The 13,307-nt window shown below is 35.7% G+C and overlaps 1 protein-coding gene across 2 annotated transcripts in view; it reads right to left on the bottom strand.

The window, feature by feature from the left end:
* LOC128983345 (uncharacterized) overlaps window positions 1-13,307 on the bottom strand; it is a 135,976-nt gene that overhangs the window by 48,208 nt on the left and 74,461 nt on the right. For both annotated transcript variants that reach the window (XM_054402604.1, XM_054402611.1), the window contains one exon: window positions 11,028-11,232. In XM_054402604.1, the coding sequence (XP_054258579.1) occupies window positions 11,028-11,232 (205 nt within the window). The remainder of the gene's footprint in view (window positions 1-11,027; window positions 11,233-13,307) is intronic.

Genomic DNA, 13,307 nt, shown 5'->3' with positions numbered 1-13,307 from the left:
TGCGCATAATAACGCTTAAATATAGGCTACTAAATTATTTGTTTTTTAAGCTCTACAAAATGGTTTAAAAAGAAATTGTGAAATTTTGTGTTTTTAGGGTCAAAATGGGAAAAACCTATTTTAACCCCATAAACCCCCGTTCCCATAGTCCGATCATGCTGGTTCGCGAACTCATTCAAGTTTATCCTAACTTACACTTTCAAACCAAATTTTATCAAAATCGGACAAAAATTACTCAAGTTATCGTGCGGATGGACACATATATATATATATCTATATATAGATATATAAAAATTTGAACGAATGTTGTTTTTGGCCTCTGGGGACATTAAAATGAAAAAGTAAATCGGTCCCGGGCTTAGGTCTTACCATGAGACCTACGGTAATAGCATAGATAAAACATACTCCCTTAGTAGATTTCTCATCCTTATGGAACAGCTGAAGACAATTTTATTGTTATAGTTCTGTACGGTTTATGTAGAGGTCGTGTTTTGTTTACAATTTGTTTCCCATTGTTGCAGCCATTTAAAACCTCGTTTAACCAAGTAATATGATCTAATCATAAACAATAACTTGTCCCCTAGTTATATAACCAAACAGTAAAGCACAAATCAAGAAATTAACCCTAAAATAATAGAAACAAAGTTTTCGTCGACACTAGCGCCCAGTGTCACCGTACATGAACTAGACACAAAAAACGTGCTTCAAAATTTACAATGGGATGAGAAGTCTACTTGTGTTGGTTAGTCTATGGTAATAGCTACTTCCCTATAGGTTCTATAACCGTTGCTGTATCAACTCCAGCTCTGCTTTGGATTTTTTTAAAGCGTCTAAGTTATGAAAATAATGTTATTAATATGATTTCATGGAAACAGTATGAAAATTACAATGTATAGATGTTTTATATGAATTTGGAGGCTACTTTAAATAAATTCGAACTCCTTAACATGTGTTAGATTAACTTAATATAACTTGCACATCACATTGTTTTTTATATACGTATATTTAGATAAATTAAGTTATAGTGTTTTGCTAAACCTATGCATAAATTAAACTAAAGAATATCATCAATAACTAAACTGTACTGTGATGTCGTTGATTTTTGCTTTTTAAAATCTGTTGTATATGTGTAACTATAATTAATTATCAAATGGTAATACAAAATACTCTTATTTTATCTTAACATAGCTTTTAGTTCACATTTACTTTATTTGATACATTTATTATTTGTGTTTTGCCATATCACTGATTAAATTAAACCAAGGAAAATATCATAAAACTAAGCAGTACACAGTGTTCTTTTGTTTCTAAAATCAATGAAATATCTGTTACTATGTTTACTTTATGGTAAGTGTGAAAATGTAAAGCCAATGGACAATGGAACTGATTAAAAGAACTGGATTGTATATTAAATTTGTTTGTTGATATTTTTGTAGAGTAGAATCAGAGATACAATGAAACATATGGAAGGATTTGTGATTTAATATAAAAAAAGAGTTAAATTAAAAAAAAAATGTTAATTTAAATTTAATAATAAGTAGTAACTTCAAAATTTAAATTTAAAATGTCAATATAATAAATAAAAAGATATGTAATTAAGGGAGATGAAATGGTGGTATCCTCTACTTACCAGATTTAAAAGTCATTACTTAAACGTTTCTATTAAGGGCATAAAAGCTGATTTTGGGTACATTCCTGTTAAAGGGAACATTCATTATTATCGATGATTTTTTCTCATATCGATATTTTTGTTTTCTGGTCCACTACAAATTGACAACTGATCTTGTTTAGGCTTAATGGATTAAGAAATGAAACTGTTCTAAGCTAACCTAACATAACCAACCAAACTTGTTGTACTAGGTATTTAAAAATTCCTTTTGATAACAGAAAAGGCAAGGTAAACACGGAATTTTTAAATGTTACACAGCAAGTTTGGTTAGTTATGTTAGGTTATTTTTTAGAACAGTTTCATTTTATTATTGTTTGTTGATACCGAACAATATTAATCGTAGTTGTCAGCTGATATGTTTCAATTTGTTAATATCGATATATCGAGAAAAAAATCATCGATAATAATGAATGTTCCCTTTAACAGGAAAGTACCGAATTTTGTTTCTAAAAGTGTTGGGGGATGTGTAACTATTATATGCAACAGATATAAAGATTAAAATGTTTCTATTTTGTGTCTTCTTCCCGTTGCAAAGCACGGGTACAACAGATAGTATATAATAACATTCAAATTCAATGTAACAAAAGGGTTAAAGGGTCAATGTAACCGTATTTGTTTGAAATTTTATATTGCGAAAACTGAAAAAAAACAGCTACTAAATGTGAAAACTATACCGCTGACACAGGATTTTAATAAAATTATTTCTTTATCTCTTATGGTACATCTATGTATTTCAACACGATTATGTCTATATTCACCAAAATAAATACAAAGACAAATTATTAAATATTCACTCTGAAATATGTGTTGTAAAGTTTTTGAGTTTTGTTAGTTTTATCATTAATGACATTGATTTTAGTTTGACATAACCAATGCATGTATATTATGTTTTTGATAAGTTGATTTTAAATAAACTTTTGTTAGATATAAATGTAACACTCATAGTACAGTCAATACGTATCCAACGTGGACAAAATTGGCGTCAAAGGAATTTTGTCTGAAATTTATGTTTTTTGGGGCGCTGAATCCGAATCTGAAGTTGTCCAACAAATATTTCTTGAGCGTTCCGAGATATTCGCAAAAAATAGCAAAATTTTAGCACTTTTTCAGTTTTTATATAATAAGTCGAAAACTATGAATTCTAGCGAATTTTACCCCCATACAAAATGAAAGGTGACAAAATTTCCTTCAAAATGGACTATTCACACTTGAAAATCGATTAGAAATAACCTCCGCTAGGGTGAATTGAAAATTGGTTATTTTTCTGAATTTTATAAAATGCAAGCTTTTGGCCTGATTTTAATATTAATCAGCAAACACTTACACCCTTCCACCCTATAACTATCTCATTCCCCCATCAAACCCCCCCCCCCCCACCTAATGTACTATACCATTCTTCCCCCCCCCCCCATTCCACAGCGTTCTTTTTTTTTACTTTTCTTGGGCGGAATGTACGGAATTATGGACGGAATTTATATATGTTACTTATAGTTTGTTATTCATAGTTAGTTATTTATAGTTTGTTATTTATAGTTGTTATTTATCTTTTTATGTCTTGTATTGAAGTTTTGTTTTCCAGTTTTTTTTTCACTACTCTTGTACTGACCTGTGATTTTTTTTTCTGCTTCTGATGTAAGATTATTGTATTACATGTAAAAATGGTGCATCCGTTAATAAATAAATAAATAAATAAATAAATAAATAAATGTGATAAATAATGTTAGAGAGGTAGGGTTCCATGGTTATGATTAACATGACAAGGCAGTTGTTATCAATACTTTACTTTTCATTGAAATGGCGACCATACAATCATCGTCCCAACGACACTACACCAAAGAATGATTATTATAAAGCAGTCTGAAAATGAGATGGGGGTGTTTGTCCAGCACCTTCAAACCCTTAGCCTTCCCCACTAGATTAGATGCTAATTAGCATCAGAAGGTCGATACATTCTCCGACAACATCAGTGACTGAACTGCTTTGAGCAGACAGATCGAAGGGTCCACAAGGAAACAAAATAAATCGAGGCTCTACAAATCTTTCCCTCATTTGCCTGATTCTGAAATACCAAAAGACACTCAAAATGTTATATATGGAGGGTTTCTACTGCACAAGGTGGTTTGGGAGAAGAACTGGACATTTGATGAGGTTGGTGCTCTTTCATAAGATAAATAAAACGGCACTACTCCAACCCCGTAGTATCTTTTAACGGGTACCTCGATTATCCTATGACTAAACAAGCTAAACGTTTGAGAAGGGCCATCAAAAACACTCTGTGGAAGTGCTGTTTGAAAAAGGAATGAAACCCTGTTTCTCAAGGACATTTCTTGGGGAATGATCGAAATAAGAATCGTTTCATATATCTACTTATCAAAACACATGTACATGTACATCAATACAGCCATCGATCCGTCTGCTCAAAGCAGTTCAGTCACTGATGTTGTCGGAGAATGTATCGACCTTCTGATGCTACTAGTGGGCTTAGCATCTAATCTAGTGGGGAAGGCTAAGGGTTTGAAGGTGCTGGACAAACACCCCCATCTGTCTTCCCAGCTAGCCCTTTTTAGGACACCTTCCCATGACTTCACCTTTAAACAGGACTCAGGCAGGAGAGTCATTCTTAGCAGCCTTATACGGGGAAACCGTCAGACACCTGGACGACCTAAGGTACAAGGTATACAAGACAGTATAAATGGAATCCGGTTACTTTCCCAAACCACCTTGTGCAGTAGAAACCCTCCATATATAACATTTTGGGTGTCTTTTGGTATTTCAGAATCGGGCATATCATAGAAAGATTTGTAGAGGCTCGATTTCTTTCCTTTCCTCGTGGATCCTTCTTGAAATAATGACGAAGGATACGGACTTAGCTTGAATTTCAAGGATTCCTTTAGCTCGTTTTTAAACTGCTGTATAGTAGTCATTCTTTGGTGTAGTGTCGTTGGGTCAATGATAACAACTCCCTTGTCATGTTAATGATAAACATGGAAACCTACCTCTCTAACATTATTAATTCCGCCCAAGAAAGAACCCTGTGGAATGAGGGAAAGAATGGTACATTGGGGGGTGTGTTTTGATGGGGGAATTCGGGTTGAGATAGTTATAGGGGAAGGGTGTGGGTGTTTGCTGATTATAATTAAAATCAGAGCAAAAGCTTGAATTTTTTTAAATTCAGAAAAATAACCAATTTTCAATGCACTCTAGCGGAGGTTATTTCTAATCGATTTTCAAGTGTGAATAGTCCATTTCGAAGGAAATTTTGTCACCTTCCATTTTGTATGGGGGTAAAAGCCGCTAGAATTCATAGTTTTCGACTTATAATATAAACACCGAAAAAAATGCTAAAATGTTGCTATTTTTTCCGAATATCTCGGAACGCTCAAGAAATATTTGTTGGACAACTTCAGATTCGGATTCAGCGCCCCAAAAAACATAAGTTTCAGACAAAATTCCTTGGACGCCATTTTTGTCCATTTATGGTTGATTTTTACAACGGATTGACTGGACTATCACTTCATTTTCAATTCTTTATTTTTTACAATATAGTCTAATTCTTGTACTATTTGTTTTGGTTCTTTTAACATATGTTTCTAATTCTTCTTTTTACAGTATAATATGAAAGTTTATTAGGGTTGATTATATATATTGGAATTATATCAATTGGGCCTTAACATACCGCCTCCCAAAAGAAACATTTTCTTTTCAATAAGGAACATTTACAAAACTATGTGATTGATTAGCAATTGAAAAAGAACATAAAATAAAATAGAAAAATAGATAAAGAAACCAATTATGACGGAGGTAGTGGACACAGCTTCACTACAGGACGAGTGCAGGGTCCCGAAGAGGTTCTAGAGTGACCACTCTGGTCACACCGTCTTTTCCTGGATGGAGATCTGTTACTCTGTCCAAAATCCAACGTAGAGGAGGCAAATTGTCTTCCTTGATGAGTACGAGGTCTCCCTTTTCAAGTGATTTTGAACTCCTGTCATTCCACTTCTGGCGTTGTTGTAATGTATGGATGTATTCATGATACCATCTATTCCAAAAATGTTGCTGCGCTTTCTGAATCATTTGCCAGCGAGAAAGTCGGTTCAGATTGAGTGTTTGTAGATCTGGTTCAGGAATACAAGTAAGAACGTCTCCAATAAGGAAATGGCCTGGAGTGAGAGCAGTTAGTTCATTTGGGTCAGAAGATAAAGCGCAAAGAGGACGGGAATTCATAACAGCTTCAATTTGAGCAAAAAGAGTAGTCAGTTCTTCAAAAGTTAAAATCTGCTCTCCAATGACTTTCTTGATATGAGATTTTGCTGATTTGATGTTGGCTTCCCATGCCACCAAAGTGCGGAGATGATGGAGGGTTGAATTGCCACTTAATGCCTTTGTTGGCAAGTAAATTAAATATCTTTGAAGCACTAGATTTACTTGTTAATAATCTGTGATATTCATTCAGTTGGCTTTTGGCACCAATAAAGTTAGTTCCTCTGTCACTAGTGATTGATACACACATGCCTCTTCTAGCGACAAATCGGTAAAACGTAGCTAAAAAACTATCTGTACTGAGTCCAGAAGCAACTTCCAAGTGTTCTGCTCTCGTTGGAAGGCAAATAAATAAACACAGATACGATTTCAATTGCTGAGGTTTTCTACGTTTGTCTGATTTTGTAGTAAATGGGCCAGCAAAATCAACTGCACAGTTGATGAAAGCTCTATTCTGTTGTAATCTGACTGCTGGCAAGTCCGACATAAATGGTGTAGGCAAAGATTGTCTGAACTTGAAGCATTTGAGGCACTTGTGTATTTCTTGACGAATTGCTCGACGTGCAGACAAGATCTAAAAGGAGCGTTGAATTGCTGACTGAGTAACTTGAGGCCCTGAATGTAAATGTATCTGATGATAATGCTGAATTGTCAAGACAGTGAGATGACAACATTTAGGGAGTATTGCAGGATGTTTTCTCACATAAGGTAGAGATGATTGCCGAATCCTGCCACCAACTCTCAAAATGCCTGTATCATCTAGGAAAGGATCAAGTTTTCTTAGTTTAGACTTACAATGTTCACCCTTTTTCAAAAGTTTTATTTCATCCTTGAAGAAGTGTTCTTGTGTTTGTTTAACAAATCCAAACAATGAATCGTTTAGTTCTTGCAAAGTAAGATTACCACTTGTCCTATTTGACTTAGACAAGCGACAATTTTTAATGAAACGAGTACAGCATGCTCCAATGCGTTGTAGTCTAGTAAGTGAGGAGAATCGTTCAATAAATTCAAAAGATTTGGTCTCAGTTGTGTTAAGGGAAACTTGCAAAGGTAAACTTAACTGATTCTGGGATGGGCTGTTTAGGCCATTCATCCTCATCTTGAGAAAGCCATGATGGGCCATGCCACCATAAAGGATGTGTTAAGATCTGTTTAGGTAACATACCTCTTGAACCACAGTCAGCAGGATTTTCAGCAGAGCAAACATATTTCCAATCAGATGGAGAACTAATTTCTTGAATTTCAGTAACTCTATTGGCTACAAATGTTTTCAAAAGATGAGGAGACATTTTTATCCAAGATATTACAGTTAGAGAATCACACCAGCAATATATTTTTATGAGTTCAAAGTGATTACTTAAAAATGTTCTCAACATTTTCAACATTTTGCTCAACAAATGAGCACCACAAAGCTCTAATTTTGGAACTGAGACTCTTTTCAAGGGCGAAACCTTTGTTTTTGCCATAATCAGTTGAGGATGTTTATCACCATGTTCTGTTTTAGAGCTGAGATACACAACTCCACAATAACCATTTTCTGATGCATCAGCATCACAAAATCCATGAAGCTCACAGGAAGATGAAGAATGATGCAAGTAACGAGGCAATGATAGGTTTTCCAGTTCAGGAAGTTGAAATACAAAATCTCTCCATGATTATTGTAACGAAGGAGGCAATAGATCATCCCAACCTGTACCTAAAGTCCACAACTGTTGCATTAGATGTTTAGCCCAAAATATAACAGGACTCACATAGCCTAGAGGGTCAAATATTTTTGACAGACAGGACAATACACCTCTTTTAGTAAAGGGTGAAGAATTTAAGGACTGTACATCAACATGAAACGTAAAAACATCTAGTTTAGATTCCCATTGGATGCCTAAAACCTTTATAGTCTCCTTATCATCACCATCAAAACGTAACGGAACTTCTTGATGCTCAATAGGGATTTCTGAGAGAAAATCCGCTTCATTACTTGACCACTTCCTAAGTTGGAAGCCACCATACTTTAGAATCTCAATCAGTTGATTTCTTATAACAATAACAGAGTCAAGAGAATCAGAAACAGTTACGATATCATCAACATAGATATCATTCATCAAAACTTTTGCTGCTAATGGATATTTGTTTCTTTCGTCCAAAGCTAGCTGTTGCAGACTTCGAATTGCCAAAAATGGAGCCGATGACACACCATAAGTCACAGTGTTCAACATATAAGTCTGTAAGGGTTCAGAAGGAGTGCCACGCCAAACAATAGCTTGATACGGTTGATGTCTACTATCAAGTAGATGTCGATACATTTTGCATATATCTGCAGTAAAGGTGACCAGATGCATTCTAAAGTTCAAAATAACTTCCATGATATTTTTTGGAGTTTCGGACCAATAAGCAGATTATCATTGAGTGATTTACCGTTTGAAGTCCTGGCTGATGCATTAAATACAACTCTCAGCTTAGTAGTAGAGCTAGTTTCTTTAAACACTGGATGATGTGGAAGATAACAATTAATTTTGTCAACCTCACCATGAGGTACAAGTTCCATATGGCCTTTTATTGTTATATTCATGAATGAACTTAGAATATTCTTTTCTTAAGGGAGTCTTGTTTACATAGTTTACGTTCTAAGTTTCTGAAACAAGAAGCAGCATACCCAAATGACTCTCCAATCTTGGGGTCTTTGTCTTTAAAAGGGAGCGGAACTATGTATCTTCCTTCTTGATTCCGTTTTACAGCATTACAATAGATCATCTCACATTTTTCTTCTTCAGGGTTAACTGATGCATGGACTGGGATTTCTTCTAATTCCCAAAATCGTCTAAGTTGATCATCTAAAGAATATTCAATAGTTACAAAATTGGAAACAATAGATGAAACCTGTTCATATGGCTGTATTTTGCCTTTAAAATAAGTTGGACCCATCAAAATATATCCGAAACTACTTTGGTAAGGAACGGGGTAACCTTTGGGAGCAGGCATCCGCCCGCCATCTATTACCTCAGGGTACAAGTCTGCACCCAACAAAAATTCAATTTTTCCTGGTACGTCAAAAGTAGAATCTGCAAGTTCTAAATGTTTGTATCCGTCTTAATATTATTTATTTAGTATGGTAGGACTACTACGATTATAAACAAGCTAATTTTATAGTTTAAGCAGGGTGCTCAGCCAGGCAGCGACCACATAGTACAAAATGTACTATGTTTGGACTATGTTGTTTGTAGGCCTACTAAGTAGTCGCTGCCGCCAGGGATGAAGTACTATTGAAATCCCTAAGTTGGTAATCCTGACAAACTACCAGCAACCACTTAGATGGCTTTTAAGATGTCATCACTGCCACTGCCGCCGCAGGGTATAAGAGCAGTTTTAAGACAGATATGTACATGGTTTGTCTTCGTTTATTCTCATACGAGACTCCTAGTAGTAGTGTAGAAAGATACAAAACCGATAGTGTGTGCAATCCCAAACATGCTTTGCAAAAATCATGCCACCCAGAGTTACATTTGTTAGTGTGATGCCGTCAGGGCCGTATTTAGCATTTTGGCGCCCCTACGCCCAAATAATTTTCCGCCCCCTAGTCTGGTCACAGTTAATTTCCTTCAAACCTTTATTTAAAACTATATCATGCCCCTAGGCCTAAGTTAATTGCTTGCTTGAATACCACTCCACGTCAGAATTTTATCATTGCAAGTTATTTGAAGAATTGACTTGTTTAGCTTTAACAATATGCCGTCCTAAACACTTTTAGCAATTTTATGCTTTTAGTAAATGCTCACGTTTGTGAGACTGAAACAAAACAACTCAACCCTCCGAGCATTCCTGTAAAAAAAAACATGGACGTTGATTTCAATTTCAGGCCCAAAAACATGAACTCCATACAGTATGTGTACCATAGATTAAACATACTCCTTTAGTAGATTTGTCATCATTATTGATTAGCTTAAAACAATTATTGTTATTTAAACCTATTCAAAAAAAAACAAAAAAAACAAAAACGATTTAATCATAAACCATTGGTCGTCTCCTGGTTAGTGGTTATATTACAATAAATTAAAACTCACATCATAGAAGTAATCCTAAAATAATAGAAACAAAAGTAAGTCAAAACTAACGTCCAGTGTTACCAACATTAACTAAACGTAAAAAAAATTGAATTTACAATGTGATAAGAAGTTGACTTGAGTTATATTTAATGTGGTACTGCATCTAGGTTATATTTCCAAAGCAAAACAGAGCAACATTCTGGCCAACCATACCGATCCTTAGGTTTGAGGAGAAAATGAAAGCATTAATGGTGCTTTGGAGGGCATTGAATTTTTCTAAAACCTATTGCAAACTAAGATTAATATTTTTTCTTTAATTTTAAAGATAAATTCATCATTTTAAAATATTTAACACAACGTATTATATATTTAAACTTGATCCTGCAGATTGTTGTAAACCAATCAAAAGATTAGTTAATAACTTTTGTTTTGTGAGTGAGGGTGGTAATAATGTCTAGCACGCTACGCATTTATATGAATTATTTCTACCTTCTAACTTCAGAATCAGAATGCTTTACTAGCCAGGGTTTTTTTTATCAACTATGACTATTTATTTTTATTTTTAGCTATTAAAAAAATCCTCCCGGCCGTGCGCCTTCTGGGAGCTCGCGCCCATAGGCCCGGGCCTACCGGGCCTATTGGGAAATCCGGCCCTGGATGCCGTTAGTCAACTAAGCCACAATGTCTCTATAGCCAACTAGAACGGCTGCCAAAATAACCGCGTACGACACCAGAGCTCACGGGTGAGATTAAACAAACCACTTAAGCGCTAATGGTATAGAGGTAAACAGCTACCACGCACCAACAATGACAAGCTAAAATTGTAATACTGTCTTAAAGGGTTAAATGTTTTTTACACTGTGTAGTTAGTTTGTTTGCTTGTTTCTCTTGGAGGCCAAGGGCCAAGTTACGATGGCTCTGTGAGAATAAAGGCAAAACCACTGCTGTAGCTGGTGGCCACCAAAAGGAAAGCTACATGTGGCCAGTTAACTAGATGTCTCACAGAGCCTTTCTACACAGTGTAGTTAGTGAATTCTTGTATCACTAGGAGGCCAACTTACGATGGCACGGTGAGGATGGAGGCCAAACCACTGCTGTAGCTGGTGGCCACCAACAGGAAGGCCACATGTAGCCAGTTAACCAGGTGTCTCACAGATCCTTTTTCCACTGTACGGTTGCTTGATGCTTGCAACACTAGGAACCCTAATGTTCGTAGCAATGTGTCCTCCTTGGTTGTAAACCACTTGTAATTCTTCTCTTTTCTTTCTGTAAGTTTTTTCACATGTAAGTTACTATATTATAATTACATATCATGAAATATCTCACTGAGTAAAGCCTTTATTGAATAAATTGTAAATAAATGGTTGTGTTGCTAGCCTAGTGGTTAGCATCTCGGACTTCGGTGCGGGAGGGACGGGTTCATTCCCCGGCACAAGGGTAAAGGGTAAAAGGATAAAGGATAAAGGGTAAAATGTTAATTGTAATTTAACATCTGAGCATCCGAGTTGAATGATTAACCACAGTCAGATTGGAAACAAAAAGCAAAACTCTTTATGAATACGGATTTTAAATAAACTAATTTTTTTTTACACTGCATTAAAAACAGTGTTTTTCAATACATTGTTTGTGGATCTAAAACAGCTCTTCCTCACTTTAGAGAGTGAAAAGCTGGATTAAAAGTCAGCTTTTGTTAACTCAGTAGTAAACTCTGATTTTAAGCAATTACATGTATCAAATGTATGTATCGATCGTTATAATCGTTTTGTAGCTTATTGTTGCACTCTTGTCAATAGTTTAACTTATTGTTATAACTCTTTATAAATAATGAAAGCTAAATCAGGTAAAAAGTATATTATTTAATTAACACAAAGAATGGAAACTAACATAAACAATAACAATTTAAAGAATAAAGATCATATGATCAGCTGGTAATTAAAATACAGTCTATTAGAAACTATAACAATCTTCCTCACATAGTTTGAGCTCACACATCCTCGAGGTAACTTGGCGGTTGCCGAACACGTGTTAATCTGCTTAACTGAGGTGATTCATCTTCAATTCTGACTTCATCGGGAATCTGGATGTCTCATTCAGGATGCTGAGCCTCCACTACTGGTATTTGGCCAGTCATGGAACGTCGAGGTGGTTGATCTTCATTCTGACTTCATCAGGAAAATGGACGTCTTATAATTAGGATGCTGAGCCTACTGGTATTTATGGCCAGTCGTGGAACGTCGTTCGTTGTAGCGTATGACCACCCACAATGGTAGAACGACTGATTGTAGAACATTGAAATGATGGTATATCCCTGGAATATTGAACCTAACAGTACATCTTTGAATATCTTCTGACTGTTGATTAGTGGAATGTCTTTGATTATCTTCTCTCCGTTGATTTTGTTGTTTTAGGCGGTAGTCTCGTTCTTATGAGTTGATTGATATGCCTTTTGATTAAGTTTCCAGAGTCAAGCTTTACCATATAATGTAGAGAGCCCACTTTGGATTGGATGGTTCCAAATTCCCAGATTTCGACATTTCTAGAATAAAGGCGAATTCGGGCTCTATCTCCTACTCTCATCGATCTTACATGGTTTGTTAGCCTAACTCAACTGTATTTCTTTATTTTCCTTCTTTGGAATAAGAAATATGGCATCCAGCTCTATTATTAATCTTCTGTGCAAATAAAGCTCTGCTGGGCTTTTCCCACATGCAAGTGGTGTGGCTCTGGACAAGACATTTTACAAGATCTAACTAGGTCTTCTATGTCATAGTTCATCCCTTCCCAGTACACATACCGTTTCAGGTTGTTTCATTTTCGTTATATCATGTGTTGTGTGAAGTTCTCTCAAAATTGAACTTTTAAGGCTCTGTGAAATGACAACTCGATCTTGCCAAAAGACAAGTCCATCAAGAAGTGTGTAGGGTGTGTCTTCGTTACTTGTTTGTAGAGTTTTCATAGGAGATTTGAGATGAGGATCGTTTAATGTTGAACTTGCAATGGTCTGATTTATTTCGGTGAAAAGAGTGAACTGGCGTCAATACAAGTAGTACAACAGAAAACATAATAGCTAGTGCCTCTCAATCTAGTTGATTATAATTTTGTTCTGCAAGTGTTAGTGATCTGGATGTGTAAGCGATATGGCGTTCGTGACCATTTATGATGTGGCTAAGTATTCCTGCAATGCCAACAGGGGTTGCATCGCAAGAAAGTACAACTGGCAATTTTGGATCATAAGGAGGCAGGACCCTGTCACTGCAAATCTCTTGCTTGAGCTTTAGGAAGGATGATTCACATTCTGTCGTCCATTGAAAACGGTGTTTCTTCTTGGCAGCTCCCTTAAG

Source organism: Macrosteles quadrilineatus, unplaced genomic scaffold (assembly GCF_028750875.1).
Source record: "Macrosteles quadrilineatus isolate MER2022 unplaced genomic scaffold, UCM_ALF_1.0 Scaffold_1__1_contigs__length_201487025, whole genome shotgun sequence".
Taxonomy (NCBI): domain Eukaryota; kingdom Metazoa; phylum Arthropoda; class Insecta; order Hemiptera; family Cicadellidae; genus Macrosteles; species Macrosteles quadrilineatus.
Note: the sequence above shows the minus strand (reverse complement) of the source record. Positions and strands in the feature narration are given on the sequence as shown.